A 26,326-nucleotide genomic window follows, 5' to 3' on the forward strand; every position below is an offset into this window, starting at 1 on the left:
TCGAGAAAGTGGCTTCTGATCAAAGAGAGCCAGAGCTGCACTGCTGTGGTATTTCAGCTGAACAGTTTGTCTCTTGCCTACAATGAGCTGAATTTGCCGCTAGGGATATGGGATGGTTACTGACCTTTAGCCCTCAACTGCAGGGTAATAATGGCTTTTAATGATCCTCTCCAAACCTGTGGGCCCCATAATTGTGGGAGAGGTTAATTAACAACCATTATTCTCAGTGTAGGCAATAACAATCAATTGTGACACTTCATGCACTACCAAGCAACATTGAGTGATGATATCAAACAGTGTGGACCTTATTTCGATGTCGGTCGGATTTGCCTACAACCGACAGCATTTCGGGTAAGGAACTGCCCAACCTTACGTTGGCGGTTCCAACAACCCCATTAGGATATGCCTGCATGAGGTGCGGTTGCAAACTTCAATTTTTCAATGGGAGCTTGTGCGGCAGGCTCAAACCGCCCACAGCACAAGCTCTCATTGCAAAATTGAAGTTTGTAAACATCCCTAAACCATGTGGCACCACACTGTGCAGGGATGTTGTGTCCCCCAGGCCTAAATATGGGGAGTGGGGGCCCCCCAAGGCAGTTTCCAACAGCCAATCTATGTCAAAAGGCTGACATGAATTGGCTGTCGGAAACCGACATTATAATCCCGAAGGTGGAAATGCCATCCTTAAGGGATTATGATGCAGTTCCAAACAACAGGAGCCCGTCAGAACTGTGTCAGAGTCCCCATCGGTTTAAACACCGACTGCCATCATCGTAATGCGGTGTCGGAGTTTAAACCTACCTGTCGATCGGAAAGCCTCTGACCGATATCAAAATAAGGCCCTAAATGTAGAACAATACATTTCATTTTGTATCCCTATATTCATAGTGAGGAGTGTTAGTTTTTGTTTATCATATGTAATGTTTTTTTCTTATCTGCTGAGGTGTCAGTAAAGAAGTTAGTCAGAATATTCATCCCAGTGAGCATCATTCAGAATTCAACTGTATTTATGATAGACAGTGCAACAGATGATACCAGTCTCATCAGAATTACAAAATCCACTGGAACACCATGGATCCACTGTCAGCGACGTAATAAATAGATTCAGGTATATTTAGTTGGTCCAAGGACCTCCAGTCGGGCTGGCAATGTCTGTGGTCAGGTTCCCACTCGGATTAGCAGCCCTCATAGCACAGACACACATCTCTATGAAACTTTGAAGAGATTGTATACATCCACCTTTCCTCGTCCCTCCCACACAAAACAGGCCAAAGGACTAGATGGCTCTTATGTGGTGCAGAGAAGTCTTTTAAATTGAAGACTATTTTCATACATTTTGCCCTTTTATTGGCAGTGATGGTTGGGAAATCTCTGCTTCACACCACTCGAATCTAAGTGACCAAGCTACGCCCATGTCCATTGTGTTCATCTTGACATTTTGTCTACAAAAGTCCTAAAAAAGTCAGGTGAAACTCATTGAAGGAGGATGAAAAATTATCGGGGAAATCAGATGTCTGATTCCCGATTTCAGGTATTTCCTCATTTCTCAGAGACCCTCAGGGATCAGCTTCCTCCACTGAGTTAGCAATACCCCAGGAATCTGTAACTCCAGGAAGGAGAATAACAGGCCAATTTATGGCTATCTTGTAATGATCCCACATGTCTTTACTGCACACTATTATTTGGCGCCAGATCACTTAGTGACATTTTATTTAAGTATTTCACATTGTCATGCAAAGATAAAAGTACTGAACACAGGTTCACAGCATCTAAAAATGAAAAGGCAGATATCTTACCTAAAGGTCTATGTCAAGAGGAAACCCATATGGTAAACCATTAATATCATTACTAATATGACAAAAAAGTGGACTTTCCATTTTAAAATGTACCTGGACCTCTTTGTACGTTTTCTGAAAGGCATAATTGTTAGCCACACATCACATCCTCCATTTTCTAGCAACACATTGGCAGGAGGGTTTCTTCAGAAACCTGGGCCCAGATTATCAAACAATTTGTGCCGGGTTTTCATTACTTTTCTAACACAAACCTGTGTAAGGTTTTCAGGTGGGATTTACTAATTTACAAATTGTAATCTGCATTGGATAGTACCCCAAGCTAATGCAAAATTGCACAATGGACTGCCTTTCTTTACTTTGGGTCAAGGGGGAGCTCCATGGGTGGTGAATGGGCGTTCCCATGCAACCACCCATGATTTCTGATATAAATAGCACACATACAAAGTGGGTAAAGCCTTAAAGCATAGGTGTTGTACTGGAATGGGGCAGTGCCAGTACGAAACCTATGGTTAAGGCAACACTGACATCCTGACGCTAGGGCACAACTTTACTAGCTGCCCTGCGTTAAGTGACTGCTTGAAAAATCTGGGCCCTCATTCCCAGTATACAATGTTGGTATGAGAAAGTTCAGCTGTGTATCGCTTTACTCTGTGTAATATGTGTGCAATGGGAATGAAACCTCATGCTGGAGGTTTCGACGAGTGCGAATGTGTGGTTTTTTTGCTTACATACTGTGATCTGCAACTTTATTATTAGTGGCACTTTCCTGGGATACAATAAATACCACTGTTTCTTTTTTCCCATGCAGCCCAATACTCAAGCGAAGTCCAGATATCACAAAATCCCCACTAACAAAATCTGAACAGCTCCTGAGAATAGATGACCATGATTTTACCATGAGACCAGGATTTGGAGGTAGGTGAAGAAAATGATGTCCATGCGCCGAAGTAATGTCTGATACAAAGGGTGCTATAACACTGATTATTGATAGGTACCCTTGTAGATGTAAATTGACCATGGAATGACAATAAGTAGCTATCTTCAAAATATTCTATAAAGAGAATATGTTGCAGTATTCTGTAGTTATGTTATTCAATAAACAGGCAAAGCATAGACTGACCATTACTAGATGTCCCCACTGACATTCATATGTAATGAAACGCCATTACATGATGCGTTGGTATACCACAAATCCTGTGTTATTCTTAAAAAATGCATCAATTATCCACATAGAGTTGTTATATGCCATAGATGTACTATCATATTATTTACCTGACTTATAATGATTGTGATGATGTATTAACCTTCACATCAATGATGTAATAGTCTTTGGTCTCCCTATTGTATTGTAGCTAAGATACTTAAGGGGTTGTTTAGAATTTGGCGAATGTGGCACATCTGCCAAACATTGGGTATGTCCAGTTCGCCCTACTTAGCGTGTATAACCGCATATACTCTCTAATAGGTCAGATGGGATGTCTGCCAACTTTTAGATGATGTTCCACATCCACTAAACTCTGATTAACTCCATTAGAACTGATCAGTGGTGGTGCTGTCATATCTTTAAGTCATGTCACATATAATTGGACATCAGAGATGTAGGTGATGTAATCAGGGATGTCTTTGATGATGTGATTTGTCATCTCATTAATGAGGTTATGAGTATTGTATTGTGGAAGAGCACGGTTCATACCTGCAAAATGTAATTGATTCTTATGTTTTGTGACATAACCACAATCTCCATCAAATAAAGTATTTTGATGCAGTATTTATATTTTCATAATCTTGACTAGGTACTGGTCCTAGTTGACAGCCGTAATGTCTGTTAATGGAACTTCCTTTAGTGTTTTGTTAGCACTTAGGGGTTGGAGTATGGATGTGCATAGGGCCTGGAACCCAAGCCCGGCCAACGTTCCGTAGGTGTCCATGGGTGACTATATGATGTTTTAAGTAAGGCAGTGCTACACACTTTATCAATGGATAAGAACAACAAAATATAAAAAGTAGTCTTACTGGCTTTAAACATATGACTTAAAACTAACAAAATCACTGAAATGTACCAGTTATAATTATCTCAAGTATCTAAAACTCAGGTTCTAAAGTATATATAACTCGCGTCTCCGCCATGCACAGTGTTGTCATAAATGATGTAATTTCAAGTGTTGCAGTGATGTTATCAGTGATGTCATAGATCATGTCAAGAGTGAGGTAATATGTGGGGTAACTAGCAGTGGATCGCGATCACGCAAGTTATACTTACCTTACAAGATGGGATCAAGTCAGAAATCTGTAATGGACTACAGTCTCACTCTTTGATTGCTTTAAAGTCAAGCTACATCATCCTATCTAACCATAATGATAATGTGGTGTAAACGTACAGTAACCTTTAAAAATTCCTGCCTGGGCAGTGCAAAACATATGCAGATACTGGCAGGTCAAGGTTAAGTTAGTGTGAATATCTTTTTCAATTTTGCTTTTAATGTGCCAATTCAGGCACCTGAGTACGTTGATGAGTGAGTGTTAGTGGGTTGCTGTAAGTGCATGAGTGAGGGACATCTTAAGTTAGTTTTGGTGTGTACAAGTTGAGACAAAAAGGTGCTTTAGTCAGTCTCAGGTATCAGTTGGTGTGAGTGGGTACATGATGAACCAGTGAGTGAATGGCAGAGTGTTAATATGAGTGCATGAGGGAAAGTCATGGGTGAGCTTCAGTGAATAAAAATGTGATAATGTAAGTGCATGTTTGGAGGTTATTGGTGAGCTTCTATCAGTCAGTGTACCTGGAAGGAAATGCATGTGTGTAGAGCTGAGTGAATGCGCTACTAAAGGTTATGAGTCAGCTGGTGTAAAATGGTGCATTAGTGTAATGGAATAAGCGAAGGTATGATTGAGGGTCATCAGAAATTTGGTGTGAATATGTGGAGCTGCTGCTGGCAGCCATGCAGCTCCCCAGATCAGCGTCTTCAAATATGCAGCTACTCACCCACTTAGGTCCTTAACACCTCCCACTGCTCCCTCCACATGGCTCCTTCACACCTTCTATTGTTTCCCTACTCTACTCGGCTCAAAATCGCACACCATGCTGCTCCCCCTATTTCCTCCTTCCCATCCTTTTCTTCTCCCTAGTCAGTCCTTCTCATCTCCTTCTGCTCTGCTGTTTGCTGTTTCACACTTACTAATGTTTTACACCACCCTCCTTCAAATCTCACTTTCTGCTGCTCTCCGCTTCCTCCTTCCCACTCCCATCTGCCCTCTTACTTGGTATTTCACACCTCCTGCTGGTTTCTTCACCCCTGCTCGACTCCTCCACATATTATGTCAACCAGTTGGCAGGCATTTTTAAGTTCTGCTTTTCAATGCCTGAGTTTGTTTCTATGAGTGAATGCATTAAGGATGGTCATGTGTGTGTTAGATTGAGTATGTGCATGTTGAGACAGTAAATGAATGCAAGAGTGTGTTGATCTGAGTGCATGTTGAGGATCATGGGTGAGCTTGTGGGAGTGATCGTACAGTGAGTGAATACATGGGTGTTGATGTGAGTGAATACATTAGTGAGAGTCTTGTGTAAGCTGCTGTGAGTGAGTGTATAAGGAGGCTTATGTGCAAGCAGGCTGGGTCCAAACTGGGGTGGCGTGGTGAGCAAAAGAACGATGGATTAAACCCAGATCCTTGTGACTGGGGGTGAATGATTGCATTGTTTAGCATTCCATCCATCATTTGTTCCTTTTGCTTTTTTCACTCCAATTTGGAAGGGTATGCCCAGACGTGGGTCCCGTGCTCACTGCACCACAGGATTCAAGGTAGCCTGACTGATGAGGGATAATGCCCCGAAACAGGTTTCAGGAAGCTTGTTTCTGGTCTAGGGAGGACCTGGCTTGGCAGTTTGGGCTGGACTGTTCCCATGAGGGGCAGGGTAAAAACTGATTTACATATGGCTGGGTTTAAACTGGGGTGGCGTGGTGAGCAAAAGAACAATGGATTAACCCTAGATCCTTCTGACTGGGGTGAATGTTTGCATTGTTTAGTATTCCGTCCATTATTTGTTCCTTTTGCTTTTGTCACCCTAAGTGGGAAGGGTAGGCCCAGGCGTAGGTCCTGTGCTCACTGCACCCCTGATTTCAAGCTAGCCTGGCTGGTGAGTTGTGATGCCCCGAAACTGATCCCAGGATGCTTGTTTCTGGTTGAGGGAGGACTTGACTTGAGAGTTCGGGCTGGACTGCTCCAATGACGGTCAGAGTCAAGACTGATTTGCATATGGCTGGGTCCAAACTGGGGTGGCGTTGTGAGCAAAAGAATAATAGATAAAACCCAGATCCTTGTGACTGGGGGTGGATGTTTGCATTGTTTAGCATTCCATCCATCATTTGTTTCTTTTGCAGGACCACTAGCATTACCCGGGTCAGCTTCTCAACTCCCACCTCCCTATCTAAAGTCCGTTGTTTTTCCCCAGTTACGTGAGGTGACATCATAGCTAGGCTCTGGTTTTCAGGATCAAATGATAGAAGTTCCACAATGGCATGGCGAAAGTTCAAGTGTCCCTGTGGCGTAGTGCATACGTCAGAGCAAGTTCCCCCCAAAACCAGCTTGATCCCGTATTCTGTCTTAACCAGTCTCACTGGAGAGGAGTCTGAGCACATGTCTGTGGTCTGGCAATGAGCAGAGATCTGACTCCTATAATCAGGGTGGAAGGCATCCACAGTGTTCCTTCAGTCTCAAATAAATCTTCCTGTATCCAGCAGAGTTGTTGAGCGTGCCTGGATTAAGGTCATTGAATTGTTGCTCTTCTTCCCCGGGTCACAGCCCCTCCTTCTTTTTGGCTGCACACTGCATCACCGTGATGGCCCTTGCACTTCACCTTGGCCCCCTTCCTGGCATACTGGCGGGTAACAAACTCTGGTACACAGAATGACGGCCCCACTAGGTCACAGCCCTGCACATGGCGATGAACATCTCTTGTCACAGCAATGCATCAGGGTGATGGCTTTCAATCTCCTTTGTGACCCCCACCTGGGATATCGGGGTGGCCAGCAGTACCAATGAGGTGGTGAATCTCTTCAGGTCATGGCGCTGCACAAGTTGACAGCCTTTCTGTTGTTACAGCGCTGCACTGAGGGCAATAACCCTTAATCTTCACCAATGCACCACTTGGCAGACGGAGGTTTCAATAGTACACACTGGCAGACAACCCGATTGGTGCTGTGGTCTGTAGACCTGAATCTCACAATTTGCTCCTGGGATCCACTCGGGAAGATCCCCGCTGTTCCTTGCTCCCTCCAGGTGATCTCCTTCGCCTCACAAGGTCCTCTGATCTTGAATCAGGTAGAAGCTGATGTTCAGGTTTCCAACAGAGTGTTTTTGATTCTCTTTGGTGATGTCCCCTCACCCATCATGGAAGACTGGTAGATCCCTAGTTCTCAGTCTGGGTCACAACAGGCAGAACTCGTGCTGAGCTTCTCCATGCTGATGTACAGCTTCTGTTTGACAATTTCAGAGTCTAAAGCTCTCCTTTTTATAATCTTTTTCAAGACACTGATGTGATATAGTGTCTCTGTATTTGAAGTTCATGTTCTGGTCAACCAAATTGAAGTGCCCAGTCCTCTGCGTTCTCTTCCTTCAGAAAGAAGTCTATCACAGCAGGTCAGTCTCCAATCTCGATAGCCCTAAACACAGGACATGGGTGGGACCAGAGGTTCACACCTGGATGTTAGCTTCAGTAATATGTGCATCAAAAGGTTACAGAAGGACACCAGCCCTACTCTTTGATTCCCTTATCAGTCTTATCTTCTTCCCGAGATTTGCTGGGCTCCTTTGACCAGTGACCTCTTAGAGAATCAAAGAGCTCCCTTTCAAGTATACTGACAAGCCTAACTTTTCCTTCCTTCAGTGTGTGCCCCACCCAGCAGTCAGGAATGCAGCAATCCAAAAATTGGTCTGGGGGAATCCTCTACTTCCACATGTTCATTCAGTCAGCCCTGGGGTTCCCAAACTGAGCCCATATGTCTCATTCATTGAATCACTCAAAAGCATCCTTAGCTCTGTACGCAAACCCACGTGTAGCAGAACAGCATGTTGTGTAAAAACATGTGCACAGGACTCCATGCACTGCTTCCGCTCACACACACACATAACAGCATGTTGTGTAAAGACATGCATGCATGCCTCCAGGCACTGCTGTCTCAAGGACTGCTGCCAAGGGCATACATACATAACAGCGTGCTGTGTAGCACACACACTTTTCTCGACCCACACTCCATCCTGAGCTAGACCTTATACAATCCAAGCTTACAGGCAACCGAACTTCGGTGAACAACCTTTACAACGCAACTGTTACAACGCACTACACTTACAACGAAATTTTTACAACGCAACATCCACTACAACGCATTCCATTACATAGCATGACACTACAACGCATATTTAAAAACTACCTTTACAACGCATTCCATTACATCGCATACTACCTTTACAACGCATAACATTACAACGCAATCCAACACTTACCCTACTGTTGCACCCCCTGGAGTTAGAATAGTAATTTTTACCCCTATACTATCCAATACTTACCTTAAATGCAATTTAATATTATGCGTTGTAATGGTATGCGTTGTAAAGGTAGTATGCGATGTAATGGAATGCGTTGTAAAGGTAGTTTTTAAACATGCGTTGTAGTGTCATGCTATGTAATGGAATGCGTTGTAGTGGATGTTGCGTTGTAAAAAATGCGTTGTAAGTGCATGCGTTGTAAAAGTGTGCGTTGTAACGACATACATCCCCGAACTTCAGTTGAGTGGGCCAGTAGACCCTTGTCCCATGATGCAGGTAAATCGGCCTGGCTATGCTACAGATTACACATTACAAAACGATATGCTTCCATCATCGTGCTAATGCTACTTAGCGCTTGGGAAGGGTTGTAGCCCCCACCACTATGATGGCAGCACATTATGCCCCCCACCCGGTTTAGCCAGACCACAATCCATGAGGCAGGCCCAGGTCATGGTGCACATGCATGATCTTTGTTCACCTTTGACCACAAATTGTTACCAAAATATCCAGATATCACCAAAGCTGGTGCACTCATGGCAGAGGTATGCTTCTATTACCTTACAAGGTACTTTTCTGTCCCTACAGAAGCTCTGTGACAGCAGTTCTTTTGAAAACGTTCGGTGGATGAAACTGCCATAGTCTCTTAAAATCACCATTTAATGTGATTTCTCTCTGGGTGTGGAGATCATTATTTTTTTTCCTGTCCCTCACCCCCGGGTTTTTCCTGGCAGTGATGGATAGGGAAGAAAGATATTACAGCGTCCACCCCACATTTGGCGGGTGATGTAATGTCCTTCCTCTGATGGCCCTTACTCCCTCAGGCCTTTGGAGGAACTGTTCCGTCAACGGCTCCACCAGGGGTTCCGTCAATGAAATACTTAAGATCCACATGCCTTTAAATGTGGCAGGCTGACTGGGGGTTTGGCGGGCATGGCACTCTGTTGCCTTTTCGCAGAGTACCCTGTTGGCCAAACTCTAAATTGGACCCTTCCCTTGCTAAAGCAGTCTGTTCAGCTCTTCTGTCTGTGTCCACATTTTTGTAATCACAAATACTGCTTTCTTTTCGATTTTCTTTCTACAACCACAGAGTTTAATACACACAATCACTAACTATTACCAAACACATCCCCTAACATAAATCCAGAACTATTGGCTTGTTGTTCTTAAATGGGAGAGAGGAACAAAATGTGGGGCACTTGATTCCAATCAGGTTTACAGGTGTAAATGAACCAACATAGAAACCAATAAGCTCCCTAGACGCAGCACTGTCTTGCAATGTCAAGCACTTCCTAAGGCAGTTGTTTAAAGTTACAGTCTTCACAAGCATGCTCAATGGCATGCGTTGTATGAGTATTTGGTAAGTGTGATTATATACATGTGTGTCTGCAGTTGTGCGCGCGTGTGTGTGTTTGTGTCTCTGTCTTAGTCCATGTGTGTATGCCTTGCTTTGTATTTCTTTTTTTTCCCCCAAGTCCTGTAACAACAGCTGCAAAATTTTCCTCAGTGCTGTGGCCAGCCAATCAGATTATGCTCTACTGTGGTACGCTAATACCACAGTACCGAAATGACCAACAGCAGAAAAAGCTCTCTCAATCAATATGAATGGCCTATGTTCTTCATACTGTGGAGAGTTGCACTGCGATGTCTCAGCTCCAGCTGATCAGACATACTTAACTTTTTCTGAACCTCTTCATTACAAACCAAGCTCCATTTTAAACCCAAATTTCTCAAACACAGCTGAACAGATTTATACCAAATTGCAAAAAGCATAGCTTCCAGGGCTGGACTGGCCATAGCGGGCACCAGGCAATCCCCCGGTGTGCCGCACAGGTGGGGGCCGATTTTGGGCTCCTGGGGGCCGTTTTTGTTACAGGGTTGTTTTTGCAGCATAGCTGCAAAATCGGCCCTGTAACAAAATCGGCCGAAAACCGGCCCTGACAAAGAGCTCGGCGGCACCCCCCTCCCTCACCGGGAGAGGCATGGAGTGGAGTGCCATAGAAAGAAGTGGCGAAACGTGGATTAGTGTACAGCGGAGTATGTAGAGCAGAAAAGCATAGAGTGGAGTGGCGTAGGGTGGAGTGGTATATAGTGGAGTGGCATGTTGTACAGTGGAGTGGCATGTGGTAAAATGGAGTGGCGTCTTGTAGAGTGCAGTGGGGTGTCGTTCAGCAGAGTGGACGGTCGTAGAGTGGAGTGGCATGTTGTACAGTGGAGTGGCATGTCGTACAGCGGAGTGGAGTAGTGCGTCATAGAGTGGTGTGTGGTAGAGTGGAGGGGTGTAGAGTGAAGATGTGGAGAGTAAACTGGGATGTCATAGAGTGGGGTGGCATAGAGTGGAGTGGCGTGGCATGGCGTATCATAGAGTGGAGTGACATGCCATCAAGTGGAGTGGCGTGAGATAGACAAGTGTTGTGTCGTAGAGTGGAGTGACTGTCGTAGAGTGGAGTGGGTTGTTTTAGAGTGGAGTGACGTGTCTTAGAGTGGAGTGGCCTTTTTATACAATGGAGTGGAGTGGCGTGTTGTGTCACAGAGTATTGTTAAAAACATAGGTACCATGAAAATGGCTGAATGGATTTAGATGAAATGTGTCAGAAATAAAGATTATGGGCTAAAAAGGGTCCTTTTTGGTAGTAGATCTGAACTGTTTCAGTATTATTACATTTTTAGGGCCTTATTCAGAATGATAAATGTACACTTTTGTGTAAGACCTTTTGCTATTCACAAAGGTATTTTAGTAATAGTATCTTTACGACTGGGGAGAGGCTCCACACGTGAAAAGATAGGAGAGGCCTATCTTTTTATGTGCGGAGATTCCACAGTCTTAAAGAGCCTACTAGTAAAATGCCTTTGTGAATAGCAAGCAATAGCAAATTTACATGAAAGTGTAAGTTTACCATTGTGAATCAGGCACATAAGGCACAAAAAGTTAGTGATATATTGGGCCATGGTATATTGTGGTAAATCCACAGTATACCACTGTACATGTCGATGACAAAACAGGATATGATTGGCTAATGACTGCCCTTCCAAAAGTTAAAGGGAGCCATACTGTTTAGACCACATTTTGGCTGTTTTCTGGCTGTTAAGTGTAAATATATTGCCCTACTGTTTTATAATTGTATAGGAAAGGATGAGTCTGTTTATATAAGTATGTAAAGGTAAGTAAAAGTTTTCTTATTACTTTTAAATATTTTAAATAAAGTTTGCAGAGTACTACAGAACTATCATATTGTTTATACTGCACTTAATCTGTGTTGTGGGTTTTAATGGTAAATAAAGTGTACTGTAGTGTTTTTTAAAACAGTTTACATTGTTTTTATAAAGTACACTGTACTACACTTTATTTCCCCTTAAAACCCAGAATGCAGACTGTGTGCTTTAAACAATATGTCACCCTTCCTAAATTGAAAGTGGAAATAGACCAAGCTTACTGTGCGTTCTGGGTTGTAAGTGAAAATATAGTGTAGTACAATGTTTTTACATTTTTTACTTCTTTTTACATTTTCTAAGTAGACTGCACTACGCTATATTTTGTCTTTAAAGCCAGAATACAGAGTACATTTTAAAAAAATGAATAAAAATGTGTTTAAAAAATCAAAAACAACACTGTATTATACCAGCCCTGCATTGACTTCCTGATTCTCCCGAAGCACCTCCGGGAGCGACGCCTTGTTTTTACGAGACTGCCTGTCTCTTTTAACTTTATTCCTTTGCCTGCACTGGTGCCTTCCGCGCTTCTACCTCAGCGCCCCCGGATTGCAGCCTCGTCCCTCGCCCGCGCCCCAGACCGCCGCTGCTGACCGCCCCCTCCTCACCTGGTTCCCGGTGCGAGACGGGCTGGTTCCTCCATCTTGGGCGGGTCTGGGTGCCGCGGTGCAGCTCTCTGGCTCCTCCCCCTCGGCAAAGTACTTCTGGCTGACGGCTGACAGCACTCCCAGCCCTGCATTGACTTCCTGATTCTCCCGAAGCACCTCCGGGAGCGACGCCTTGTTTTTACGAGACTGCCTGTCTCTTTTAACTTTATTCCTTTGCCTGCACTGGTGCCTTCCGCGCTTCTACCTCAGCGCCCCCGGATTGCAGCCTCGTCCCTCGCCCGCGCCCCAGACCGCCGCTGCTGACCGCCCCCTCCTCACCTGGTTCCCGGTGCGAGACGGGCTGGTTCCTCCATCTTGGGCGGGTCTGGGTGCCGCGGTGCAGCTCTCTGGCTCCTCCCCCTCGGCAAAGTACTTCTGGCTGACGGCTGACAGCACTCCCAGCCCTGCATTGACTTCCTGATTCTCCCGAAGCACCTCCGGGAGCGACGCCTTGTTTTTACGAGACTGCCTGTCTCTTTTAACTTTATTCCTTTGCCTGCACTGGTGCCTTCCGCGCTTCTACCTCAGCGCCCCCGGATTGCAGCCTCGTCCCTCGCCCGCGCCCCAGACCGCCGCTGCTGACCGCCCCCTCCTCACCTGGTTCCCGGTGCGAGACGGGCTGGTTCCTCCATCTTGGGCGGGTCTGGGAGCCGCGGTGCAGCTCTCTGGCTCCTCCCCCTCGGCAAAGTACTTCTGGCTGACGGCTGACAGCACTCCCAGCCCTGCATTGACTTCCTGATTCTCCCAAAGCACCTCCGGGAGCGACGCCTTGTTTTTACGAGACTGCCTGTCTCTTTTAACTTTATTCCTTTGCCTGCACTGGTGCCTTCCGCGCTTCTACCTCAGCGCCCCCGGATTGCAGCCTCGTCCCTCGCCCGCGCCCCAGACCGCCGCTGCTGACCGCCCCCTCCTCACCTGGTTCCCGGTGCGAGACGGGCTGGTTCCTCCATCTTGGGCGGGTCTGGGTGCCGCGGTGCAGCTCTCTGGCTCCTCCCCCTCGGCAAAGTACTTCTGGCTGACGGCTGACAGCACTCCCAGCCCTGCATTGACTTCCTGATTCTCCCGAAGCACCTCCGGGAGCGACGCCTTGTTTTTACGAGACTGCCTGTCTCTTTTAACTTTATTCCTTTGCCTGCACTGGTGCCTTCCGCGCTTCTACCTCAGCGCCCCCGGATTGCAGCCTCGTCCCTCGCCCGCGCCCCAGACCGCCGCTGCTGACCGCCCGCTCCTCACCTGGTTCCCGGTGCGAGACGGGCTGGTTCCTCCATCTTGGGCGGGTCTGGGTGCCGCGGTGCAGCTCTCTGGCTCCTCCCTCCCCGCCACGCCCATTGCCCATCCCACCTATGTGTCCCTATAACATGGCCTCCCACCCTCGGCAGCGCAGCGGACGAGCGCAGCGGGCGCGACGAAGGCGCGCCGAAGTTGCGCCTAAGTTAAGCCCGTCTGCGCCCGTCCGCGACGGGCCGGGACCAGGGGCCACTCACCCTGCCCCTCACCTGGTCTACACTGCAGCTCAACTCACTGCTCTGTCGTCCCCCCTCCCTCCTCCTCTGTCGTTACTCCAACATTTGGATTCCCATGGCATTGCCTCCTCTCCCCCCTCCCACTCTGTACCCATCACTCTTTGGCCCACTTCCCGCTCCTCTGACTCCCCACCCACCCCCCGTTCCCTTCCCGTTCCCTCTTTCGCCTCTGCCTACCTTCTCAACACCCGTTCGGCAGTCAAACACCAATCAGCACTTTTCAACCTTCTGTCCTCAGATTCCCCCGACTTTCTGTTTCTGACTGAAACCTGGTTTTCCTCTGATTCCCTACCTGATCTTTTGGCTATCCTCCCCGATTCCTACTATGCGCTTCGAGCTGACCGCCCGGTTGGCAAGGTTGGGGGTGGCGTGGCGATGATCATCAGGTCATCTCTTAAATTTCAACTCCTTACCTACCCTCCTATACCCAACGTTGACCTCTTGGTGGCCCGCTCACTCAATCTTTCTGCCCCTCTTACTGTTGTTCTTGTATATCGTCCCCCTCAACCCATGCCCTCTTTTGTTGCTTCCCTTCAGGACTTATTGGCCACTTTGGTGGTCAATAACTCCTCTGTTCTCCTGCTCGGCGATTTCAATTTTTGGCCGGGAGACGCTAAGGAAGACTCTCACTCCAAAGATTTCTCCGCCACTCTTCACTGTTTGAACTTCACATCTCATGTCACAGCCCCCACCCATGTTCAAGGACACATTTTGGACCAAATTTGGTCTACACGCCCGGTTATCTCATCCCCTTCTATTCTTCCCTGTGTCTGGTCGGACCATTCCATCATTTCTTTTTCTATTCACCTGGGTGTGGTTGACAAGCTTTCTTTTCCCAAAAACCGTGTGGCCCGGAACTGGAATCAGGTTGATCTTGATTCCCTCTCTCTCACTTTGGCGTCTTCTGCCCCGGCCCTCAATGATCTCCCTTTAGAATCACAGGCCGAGCTTGTTAACTCCTGGCTTTCTTCCTCCTGTGACCTAGCTGCTCCGCTTAACAAAATCAAAGCGGTTCGTCCCTATGACGCGCATAAATGGTTTTCCCCAGAGTTAAAAGCACTCAAACTCGACCTCAGGAGGGCGGAACGCCATTGGAGACGGAATTACAACTCCTCTCTGCGTGTCAAATACAAATCACTCCTTAACGTATACAAAAAGGCGATCTTAGCGGCAAAAACCTCTTACTTTACGGAGAGAGTGGCTCTTGCCGCCAATAAATCTCGGGAAATTTTTTCCCTGGTCCACAACCTTGCCACTTCTGACCGCTCCACCCCCAGTCTTCTTCCCTCACAGTCCCTCTGCTCATCACTTAACGATTTCTTCATAGACAAGATCCTGAAGATCAAAGCCAATATTCCCGTGGTGGCCCAACCTAGTTCTACCTGTCTTTTCTCCCCCCCTCGCTCTTCCTTTGCCTCTTTTCCTGCCATTTCTCTTGAATTATTTTTTAAACTCCTAGCTAAAGTCAGGTCTGGTTCCCCTGCGGACTGCGCGCCAGCTCGCATCCTCAAAGTTCTCCTCACCAACTGCCCCGCCCCTCCTCTTGCCTTTCTCAACTCTTCTTTGGTCTCTGGTTTAGTTCCTTCTTCTTTCAAATCCGCCATAGTCCTTCCCATCCTAAAAAAAACTGGTCTGGATCCTTCTCTTCCTTCTAATTTCCGTCCTATTTCCCTTCTTCCCTACCTTGGTAAAATCCTGGAAGCCCACGTCACCTCCTGCCTCTCCACTTACGTTGAGGAGAACGGCCTATTGGCTTCCCATCAGGCGGGCTTCCGCCCGGGCCACTCTACGGAGTCGGTGGTTCTTGCGGTTCTGGACGATCTAAAGGGAAAAGCCGACCTCAACCTTCCCCAAGCTCTGGTTCTCCTTGACCTATCCGCTGCATTTGACACGGTCGACCATTCCATCCTTCTCGACCGTGTCAGATCAGCGGGTATTCAGGGCGCAGCCTTTTCCTGGCTTGCGTCCTTTCTCCATGAGAGATCCCAGGCGGTTCATCTTTCCGGCTTTTCCACCCCCTCCCGCCCGGTCACTTGTGGGGTTCCTCAGGGCTCTTCTCTCTCTCCCCTTCTTTTCAACCTCTATATTCAACCCCTTATCACATCTCTCCTTCAGCTGGGGGTCTCTGTGTACAACTACGCAGATGACCTTCAACTCATCTTCGATCTGTCTTCTTCTCCTGATTCTCTTTCTAAGTTCTGTTCTACTTTAGACTTCATTTCTGAGTGGATGAGTGCTAATCACCTGAAACTCAATCCGGACAAGACGGAGCTCGTCCTCACTGGTGGTCCCTCCAACCCCTGGTCCCCTGCTCATTGGCCCCCTTCCTTCGGTCCCCCCCCCCTTCCCGTTGCCTCCGTCCGTACTCTTGGCATCAAAGTCAGTCATGACCTTTCAATGCACAACCAGATCAGCTCCGTTGTTTCCTCTTGTTTCTTGTCCCTCCGCCTCATTCGGAAGATCTCACGGTTCTTCTCTACTGACGCTCTTAAAACCATAGTCGTGGCCCTTGTCACCTCTCGCCTCGACTATGGAAATGGCCTATATGTGGGTATTCCTGCCTCTGAATCCCGCAGACTTCAGGCCATCCAAAATCAAGCTGCCCGACTTATTCTTTCCCTCCCTAAATCCTCTCACATCACTCCTGCGCTCAAGTCTCTTCACTGGCTCCCTGTCCGCTTTAGATCTTTTTTCAAATTGGCCTGCCTAGCCTTTCAAGCTCACTCCCGTTCTGCTCCGCTTTTCATCACTTCTCTTATCTCCCCTTATGCCCCTTGTCGCACTCTTCGCTCTTCCTCTATGTCTCTTTTGCACATCTCCCGCTTTCGCAAATCCAGATCGGGTGGCACTCGATTCTCAGTCCTTGCCCCTCAGTTCTGGAATAGTCTTCCCCTTTCTATTCGTTCTATTCCCATCTATTCTCACTTCCGTAAGGCCCTCAAAACTTTTCTTTTCTCCCAGGCGTTCCCCTCCTAGTCCTTCGAGTTGATTCAGGGAGTTCTGACTCAGGTCCCCAGCGCCAGGAAGCCGCTTGGCCACAGTGCGCTTTATCAAATACCTTTTTTCATTTCATTTTCATTATTTCCCTATAAATATAATGCAGTAGCGATTTTTGTAATTTACATTTTTCTCAATTTTAGTTATAAAATAATAAGTTGCGCAGTTGTTTCTAGGTAATAATACAGTACTCCGTAAACTCAAAAAGTATATATGCAAATTTGTGAAATATAGTGCAGGACAATATATTTTTTATTTTTTTATTGGTACTTCCTAGGTAATAACAAGGTACTCTGTAAACTTTTCTTAAAATATATAGAAAAATATAAATAATTTTCTCAACCTACTACCATTTAAAAAAATAAAGCATGTACTATCTACCTATATCTAAGGCCCTAACCCACAACACAGCCAAAGTGTAGTAAAAAAAAACACCAACATGGCTGCCTTTTACTTTTGTAAAGGCAGCCATTAGCCATCCATATACTGCCTTTGGTGAATTGGTGTAAAACTGCGTTTTCAGTCCTCCCTTTTTTCTTTGCACCTCCTAAACGAATCACCACAAAACTTTGCATCATCTACCAATGTAGAAAAAGAAATAGGTCTGCAAAGTTTTGTGGAGATTTTTCAAAGGGAACAAAGTTATTACCTATCAAAAGTCAGATGAATTTTTATCTGTGGTGATCCTGACTAAAACTACAGAGTGGCTACTGCCACACTGTGAGATATATATAGATATATTTATTTATATTAACCAGTGGCAGTCGCTACTGGGTAGTTGTAGTTAGGTCAGCTGTCAATAGGAAAATAGTTTTTTGTGTTGCTATTTACTTTGGCCTCATTTGACGAATCTCCACAAAATTTTCATAAAAAGGTGCTACTTTTTGACAACTGTGTGCATGGAAAATTTCGGGGTGATCCACCAAGCAAAGGCCAAGAAAAAAGGAGGATCTCAATGCCCCAAATCCTTAAGAATGGCTACAGCAAAAACTGCTGAACGGAAGTACACCAAATTTATAAGGAAGATATATCTTGGTCTGCAGATTATGCTTTTGTGATTTAGTGTAAATCCATTTAGTAGTTTTTAGGAATTAAGCATAACAAACTATTGTACATCTGGACAGTTGGGGCAGTGAGAGGTTTGAGAGACTGTCACTGGAGCACCAATTTAAAAATGGAACATTCTCTTATATATTTGTCGTCCCGCCTCTCCTATTCCTTCCTCTTTTTATCTCCTTTCTCCCGTGCCTGCCCTTTTCCCCATTCCTTTGTCTCAATCAATGGCTTTCCTCTTTCTTTCCCTCCCTTCAATGTCCTCCAACTCTCTCGCCTCCCTCTCTCGTCCGATCTCTGACTCTGGCTTTCCTCCCCAACAGTCTTTCCATCCTTATATAGTCATCCCCCTACTCAATTCTTGTCACCATCTGCTCTTTCTTTGTCTCACTCTCTCTCATCCCTTTGCTTCTCCCTCCCTCCCTCCAGCTCATCTGCTGTCCTCTTCTTCCCCCATCACACTTTCCTGGTTTCCTTTTTCATATCCCTTTATGTTAAATTGCATCTCTTACCAAACTTTCAAACACCTCTGGCAAAACACTTATAAGATCCCAGAGACAAGACCTATTGGCTATGCCAATGCTTGTTAAGAATGCTTTTAACTCTAAAGCTTTGATTCCATCAAGATGGAGTTCAGGTGTGCCAGGCTACTGTCATAAATTCAGAATGTTAGTAATCTATTTGCTCATTAGAACATTTTGGAAATGCTGCAGTTGATCACTAGGAAGTTAATTGAAAGACTGCTACTGCTTTTGGAAGTACACATTTGACTCTGAATTTCAGAAAGTTTTACTAAAATGGATGACGAAGATATTTGCGAACTGACAGAAAATGTGAACTCATTTTAGCTTTCTAGACCACTAACCATTTTGATTTCTATAATAAAACATAATTTTGTTCATTTCTATAGGAAAGGGTTTATGTTTTACAGCTTTGATTCCACCAAGATGGATTTTTAGGTGGGCCCTACATTTGCCATCAATACAGAATGTTAGCACTCTAGTTTTTCATTAGAACACTGTGGAAAACTGTAGTTGATTACTAGGGAGGTAAATGTTAGACTTCTTTTAGAAGTACATGCTTCACTCCGTATGTCAACATGTTTTACGACAGTGGATGAGAAAGATATTTGAGAACTCATTGAAAATGTGTCCTCCTTTTAGCATTTTAAAGTACTCATTATAATTTCTATGACTAAAAGTGCCTCCTCATTTGGTACATTTCTAAAGGGAACGAATTAAGTTTTTCTGCTTTGAACCAATCAAGATGGCTTCAGTTGTGCCATGGTGTTGTCATTAATATAAAATGTTAACACTCAATTAATTCATTAGAACACTGTGGGAAGGAACAGTAGCACTGTAGTCAGCTAACAAACTACTTCTGGTTTTGAAAGTAAGTTTCATTTTGCATATCAGAATGTTTTATAGACATGGATCACAAATATTTTTGGGGAACCCATAGAAAATGTGTCCTCATTTTAGCTCTTAGGGCACTTACCATAATTTCTTTGACAAGATTATATTCTGTATTAATAACAAACGTGTGGCACATTTTTGTCATAAATCCAGTATGTTAGTGCTCTAGTTGTTCGTTAGAACACTGCAGAAGCTGCAAAAGAACACTGGGGATTCAACTGACAGATTGCTGCTGCCCTTGGAAGTACATGTTTTAATCAGAATATTAGACCTTAGTCTCACATTGCTTAGGAAGATACTGTGAATGTATAGAAAATGTGCTCTAATTTTAGCTTCTGGATCACGACTCATAACCTCTATGTGAAAAATATGAGATAAATGTTTTAAAAATGCACTGCTCATACCCTTTCATGTAACATTACTTATACCACGTGAAATAATAGCATTCATAGCAACACTTATGACATCGCAAATAACATTGTTTGTTAGAACACCTTACATGGTAGAATTGCTAGTTGTAGTTATTGCAGTGTTACTAGTGAGTTGACAAGACTGTGTACTGAGACTTGTGCCTTATAGTAAGATGAAGATGGTTGGTCAATTATAAATTTGAGTTATAACTAATACTGTAGTTCTAATGTTTCTGTACTTTAAGTTGGGTTTTCCTAACTATAACTAAGATTTGTTTTTATATTGAATACATAAATATATATATAACCCAGTGGCGATCGCAAAGTATATTTTGTTTTCCTAATAAGTTTGGCACTGTTTGACGAATCTTTACAAAACTTTCCCAAAAACAAGTTCTTCCACCTCAGCTCCTTCCTTGAGGTCCCAATTGCACTCAGGCAGACTTACTGACTTTACCAGTGAATCACAACACCAAAATATAAAAGTGATCCTATTATCATCTTCAACAGAAATTACCAATATTCTTTATCTTGTGTATATTTCAGAAATTGACCCAATACAATGTTAATAACAATGATTATTCTAAAAATGTTTGATGGCCTTGAGTAGCTTGAGGTTGACTGCTTGCAAGTGATTGGACTTAGGTCCTGGCCGCAGGCCAGGCCCTACAGCCAAACCACACAGCGCACGGCCATAGTCTATGACCAGCAGAGGTTTAACTTAAGGTATGTGAACAAAAATATTATATTACGATAAAAAGTAACTATAAATCGTGTCTTAAAGTAACTGTACCTCGCTCCCTCGCCATGCACATATAATTACCTCACATATTACATTACTCATGACATGTTCTGTAACATCATTGATATCCTCACTGCAACATTTGCAATTACATAATTGATGACAAAACTGTGCCTGGTGGGGGTACGAGTTAGAGTTACTTTAGGGCACAAGTTATAGTTACTAGAGATAGCAATAACTGGTAAATGTAAGTGTTTTTTTAATTTTAAAATGCTATGTCACTGACATTTTCAACTAACTATAACGTCACTTTAACCTATTTTTTTCAGTGAATATATATTCACAGAAAAAAATGATTTTAATGTGATATTATATTTAGGTGAAAATGTTACTTAGCACATGCAATTTCAAACGCCGAAAACCACTGAAATTCCCAGTTATAGTTATTACAAGTAACTCGTGCCCTAATGTAACTATGACTCACACCTCCACTATGCATATAGATAACTAATTTCAATGTTTTTTTATTTTAAACCATTACCTGGTCACTGAAATTTTCATGTTACTTTAACTTTTGTTTTGTTCAGTTAATTTCTAGGGTTTTTTCAAAGTTAAGTAATATTTTATTACTATACTTAAAGCCCACCCCACACATTTGGCAGGCCCTGCGTAACCCCACCCAGAGCCTTTGACCATGTGTGGCATGGGGTTAGCTACAGGGCCTGTCCCAAAGCCAGGCCCCACGTTCAACCCCCTGCGGGGAGCCAACTCACCCCCTCGAATGGGATTGGCTGCAGGACCTAGACTACACTGAGGCCCAGCTTTTTTTTGTTTTTTACTTTTTTTTATTTCCAGGGTATGTTCTGCAGGCACCAGTGCAGTCTCTGTGCCTGCCTGTCAGATTCCCAGGGCCATGCTAGCTCCCATGAGAAACCCATAGGTTAGCAAAAATCCTAAATTTGGCCTGCGGGGGGAGTAAGAGTACCCCTTCCGTACCCCCTGATGCCTTGTTTATTTTCATCTCCAGGACACGGGACCTGAGTCACTGAGCCCTTAACTGGTGGTCTCCACAATTCTCTTCATGTTGTAGCCACCCAATCAGAGTATTCGCTCCCGCTGGACTTGCAGGAGCCTCTTGGTGATCCCATTCTATTTAACTGCCCATTTACAGCTATCTCTGACACTTTGTACTTTCCAAATCTAAAGAGAAGCAAGCTCTCTCTTTGCAAGTTGCTTTCTTTTAATGACAAATGTCTGAATATCTCATGCCTCTGTTGATTCATTAATCGTGTCCTTTCCTTGAACTTCTAAAAATGTGTAGGTTTTTATTGTGTGTGTAGTCTTTGGTCTATGTTTTCTTAATGCATTCACAATTTCCTTATTGACACCTTCCTTTTTGATACGTATAAGTCACCCCTAGAGTAGGTCCTAAACAGCCCATCGGGCAAGGTGCATTTAAGAAGTAGGGCATGTATTTATATTTAATACGTGATAACTTTTGATTGGAAACAGGTAGGACTGCCATGTTTGTACTCAAAGTAATTCTAGTTTAAAATCCCTTTTAATGAAAAAGTCAAATTTTAATTCATAATTCTGAAAATGGCATTTTTTCGAAAGTTAGCATTGTCTTTTCCCAATTGTTTGGTGCCTGCAGCCAGGGTCCTGGGTCACATGACTATTTCAAATTGGCAGTTGGTCTTCGTCTATTTCTGCCAGACAGTGTCACAAAGGGGGAATGAGTGTTAGCAGGATGAGCCATTCTGCCAGAATGGGAGTGGTGGAGCTGTGCACAGCCCCATTTACACTTCAAAAGAGCTGCCTCAGCACTCACACTAAGGGCTTCACTCAAGCCTATTGTAACCCCAGCCATTCTGGGACCAGGGCAGGGAGGAAGGAATTTCGAGAACTATCTGTCTGGGGGCAGGACTCAAAAGGTTTCTCCAACTTCAAAACAGGCCCCAGGGATTAAAGTACAGGACCCTCAGACCAACTCTTCAATACATTCCTGGACCTGTGGATACTACAGAAGAACTGCCCTGCTACCAGAGGACTACCTTGCTGTCAGAGACCTGCCATGATCTCTGAGAAGGAAGACTGGACCTGTCCCTTCATCCCAGGCAGAGTGACTCCAAGGCTCAGGTGGCTGACCTCCTGTTTGAGCTACAGGAACATAATAAGCTCCAGAGGCCTCCCTGAACTGCCCAGCTGACTTGCTGCATTGTACCTGCCCGGGCCTGGCTGGCCTCTGCTGGAGTGAGTTCCTGATTCCCAAGTGATACTGACCCAGGGCCTAGGCCCTTGGCTGACATCAGTTGAGCTCCTTCTGTGAAGAATAACCGACATCCTGAAGTTTGATGCTCTTCATGACCCCAAATGAGCCGTTCGCCCCGAGTCCTTGCCACCTGCAATGACCTCCAACGTGAAGCTCCGGGGGACTCGACTCTTTGCGCTACAGCGACCTCCAGCAACGACCGCCAACACAAGATCTGCGCTTCGCACTATAGCATCAACAGCTGGCGGTGACTGCCAACCCTAAGCTTCAGCAATGACCATCTGCGACACCCAACAGGATCTTTGCACTACAGCAACGACCATCAAAAACACTCTCCCTGTTCCTTGCAGCCTCCTCCTCCACGGCAAACTGGACTCTTTGCACCAGGCTTTGAGAAGGTAACTCCATCGCGGTCGGCCTGAACTTGTGACTTTCCCCGGGCTAGAATGATCAGGTAACCGCAAGTGGTGCTATGTGCTTTTAGGCTCGGTACCTACCTACAATCTTTAAAATTACATATCTCCAGTTGTAGTTATTGGATGTTTGTCATTGTGGTCTCACTTTATTTATAAATTTTACTCTATTTTCCTAAATTGCTGTTGGATTTTTATTATGTTATATTTTCACGTTATTACTGGTTTTGGGCTTCAAAAATACTCCTTGCGTCTAAGTTAAGCCTGACTACTTTTGTGACAAGCTACCAGAGGGTTACGCACAGGTTAATTTAGTGACTTTTGTGGCTCACCGTGACAAGAACTGTGGTTGTTGCCTGAGTGGGGCTTTCACCCCTTCAAACGAATACACCAAATTTTCACAGCTTCAAAAGCTGATCGTTGAGGTTCTAGATGTCTTATGAAATTTGATGTGCTATAGACAGCTCGCTATTGAACCACACCCCAGAATTTATCCTCCTCTTACTGGGGATAATGTTGCTCCTAATTCAGCAGCTAAATTGAAAAGTAAATTGATTGTTGGATTGTCACAAACAGGAATTTCAGATATTGCATTGTGTAGAAAAAGATAGCTTGATTTTATTTATTATTGGATGCATGTTAGGCAAGTGGTGATGGTAGATCTATGCGCTTAGCAGTCACCCAAGATGGGTAAGGAGTTGAACATCATCTGTGTACAGTTAAATTGCACTTGGTGATTCCAAATAATCTGAGCTTATGGTCTCATATAAATGTTGAAAAGTAATGGTGATATAGGAGAACCTAGGACACCACACAATTGATAGATTGCACTGATGAGGGAAATGACCCATCCCTGACTGTGGCTTGAAAGAAATGAGGGGCACCATTGAGGTGCTATGCTTGTCATAACTGCTATATTCCAGGTCAAGGAGGATTTTGTGGTCCAAAGGCTTATAGCATGCATATATGTCAAATAGAATGAGAATATTTGGTTTACAGGAATCAACAGAGGTAAGCAATTCCTCTCTGATATCTGTAAATAGAGTTACTGCTCCTCTCCCTGATCTGAAAACAGATTCCTATCATGTAAAATTTTATTTGATTCAATTAAGTCTTCATTGATTCTGCTCAGGAAAGGCATTGTTAAGACAAATCTGTAATTTACCAATTCAAGCATAAGAGATGCTTTTTAGCACAGTGGTATTCTCTATATACATTTAAATGTTTCTGGTAATTGTTGGTTGTAGAAAAGAGAGGTGGTCTTTCCTTTAGGGTGCCAGGCAGAACTACACCAGGACATTAAAGACTTTTATTTTCCACACTTCTTTATACCCTTAATGGAGGCTCTTGTTTATAGGAGAAGTAGTTGATAGAGGTTGGTTGTAGGCCATTTAACAGAATAAATGTTCATCTTCCCTTGGCTGTCCAATCGAAGCTTCAGGATTTTGTTGTTTGTTTTTGCACACATGACCCGATGCATCATGGTAGTTGTTCACCCGTTCCAGAAGATCTTAAATAGTTGATTTTGTTTAAGACGTAGTTGAGGTGTGTTGCAAAATAAACTTTCTTTTCCATCTGGACAGCATTATGAAAGGCTCCTCAAGTGAGAATAGCTAATTTATTTCTCTGAGGTTTACTGTGATTATAAAGTGATTCAGTAAATATGGTGTAAGGCCTGGGACGGTAATACCACCGTCTTCAATTTATTGCTTGTTTAGGGCCTGATGTAGAGTTTGGCACTCCATCACAACTTTTTGGATATACTTCTCCTGCTCACCTTATTAAAAGTGCATCCTATCCAAAGCCCTTGTAATAAAATGGACTGAATATCCATCTCAGTGAGAAGGAGTAACCCGTCCCTAATTTTAAGCCTGGTAATTTGGGGAGTATTCAGCTAGAACAACCTTTTTCAATGGTAATTTTACAAGCTTTCTCTGGCATCTTAAACCTGCCAGCGCCATCTCTGATAATTACCATAAGATGTGCAGCATTGCCGGGCTAGCTCCTAGTATTAGCATTGCATTTCCTGGTAACACCAGTGATGTCTTCTACAGGTGCAGAGCACAAACAATGTCTGGTAACCCAATTCCCTGAATGTTTTGATGCTCCTCACATTTACCACTCTATTCATAGTCATGAAACAAAAAAGGTCTTGCAATTTTTGCCTTGTTATTGTATCCCATCCATCATCCACCTATTCCATTGCACTTCTCTGGCTGCATGAAATAACATTTGGCATTAACAGCATTCATATGCCTCTTCCTTTTGGATATATTGTAAGCACAACGGACTGTGCAAAGAAACCTTCTTGTGTCTGGTGAAACATAAACATAGACAATATAAACATATGCAGCTATAAGACTGAAAGAGAAATAAAAATGTGTATTGTATTTTGGGAGCAACAAATTGTGAAGCCAATAGGAAATACTTTTCGAAGAATTAAAACAAAATTACTTTATATCATAAATACCAAATGTTTGTTTAGTGTGCAAAATGAATGGCCTGATGTATGAAGTGCTTTAGAGACTCATATCCTGTGATTCGGGAAATAAGAGGCTTTGCTACAAAAAAGCACAAGTCACAGTGCACAGAAGAAACTTTGTGAGTTTGAAAGCTTTTTCCAATCTGCAATGTGCCTTCTGCAACTCACTCTAAACAACAAAGAGGAAAAGTGTGAGAAGGGCCCACCTCCTCAATGTGAGATGCATAGATGTGTATCAATGCTTTGGGACTGCAATTACCACTCTTCACTGTTATTTAAGCCATCTTTACATGTACCAAATGTGGACACATAAACTTACTTTTTCCTTTCCCTTCTTCCTTCCAAATCACTCCCTCTTTCAGATCCTATAATACATTCCAAAATGAACCATTGCAGGTGGTTTTGTTATGCCCACTGCTTGTCCAGTGATCAACGAACAGAGCATTTTTATGCGTTGTTCTTATTTCTGACCTGAGCTTGTTAAGCCTCATCCTGATTTCCCTACCTGTTTCACCCACAAAGCCTTTGCCACAAGGTCAGATGATTAAATAGACTACATTTTTCATTCTACAGTTTGCTATTCTTTTATTATAGTGTGAAACTCCCTTATACATGATCTCATCATCTTTTATTATGAGCTTTCAATTAATGCAAGAACCACACGGGAAAATGCCCAGCATCGGTTTTCCATTCTTACTATTTGTAGTTGTTTGTTGTATTACATTTCCTTCCTTATAAGTATGCACCAACTGATTCCATATTGTTTTATTCCTTCTATCAGTATATATAGGTTTCTCAAGTATCCCTTTTCCAGGTCAATTTAAAAGGT

General features: G+C 44.1%; 1 protein-coding gene across 1 annotated transcript in view; it reads left to right on the top strand.

The window, feature by feature from the left end:
* Positions 1–26,326, top strand: part of LOC146817714 (gamma-aminobutyric acid receptor subunit rho-1-like) — a 416,531-nt gene that overhangs the window by 200,893 nt on the left and 189,312 nt on the right. Inside the window, exon 3 of the mRNA XM_085611171.1 lies at positions 2,605–2,711. Within this exon, the coding sequence (XP_085467297.1) occupies positions 2,605–2,711 (107 nt within the window). The remainder of the gene's footprint in view (positions 1–2,604; positions 2,712–26,326) is intronic.

The sequence above is a fragment of the Triturus cristatus genome, chromosome 6, assembly GCF_964204655.1.
Source record: "Triturus cristatus chromosome 6, aTriCri1.1, whole genome shotgun sequence".
Taxonomy (NCBI): Eukaryota; Metazoa; Chordata; class Amphibia; order Caudata; family Salamandridae; genus Triturus; species Triturus cristatus.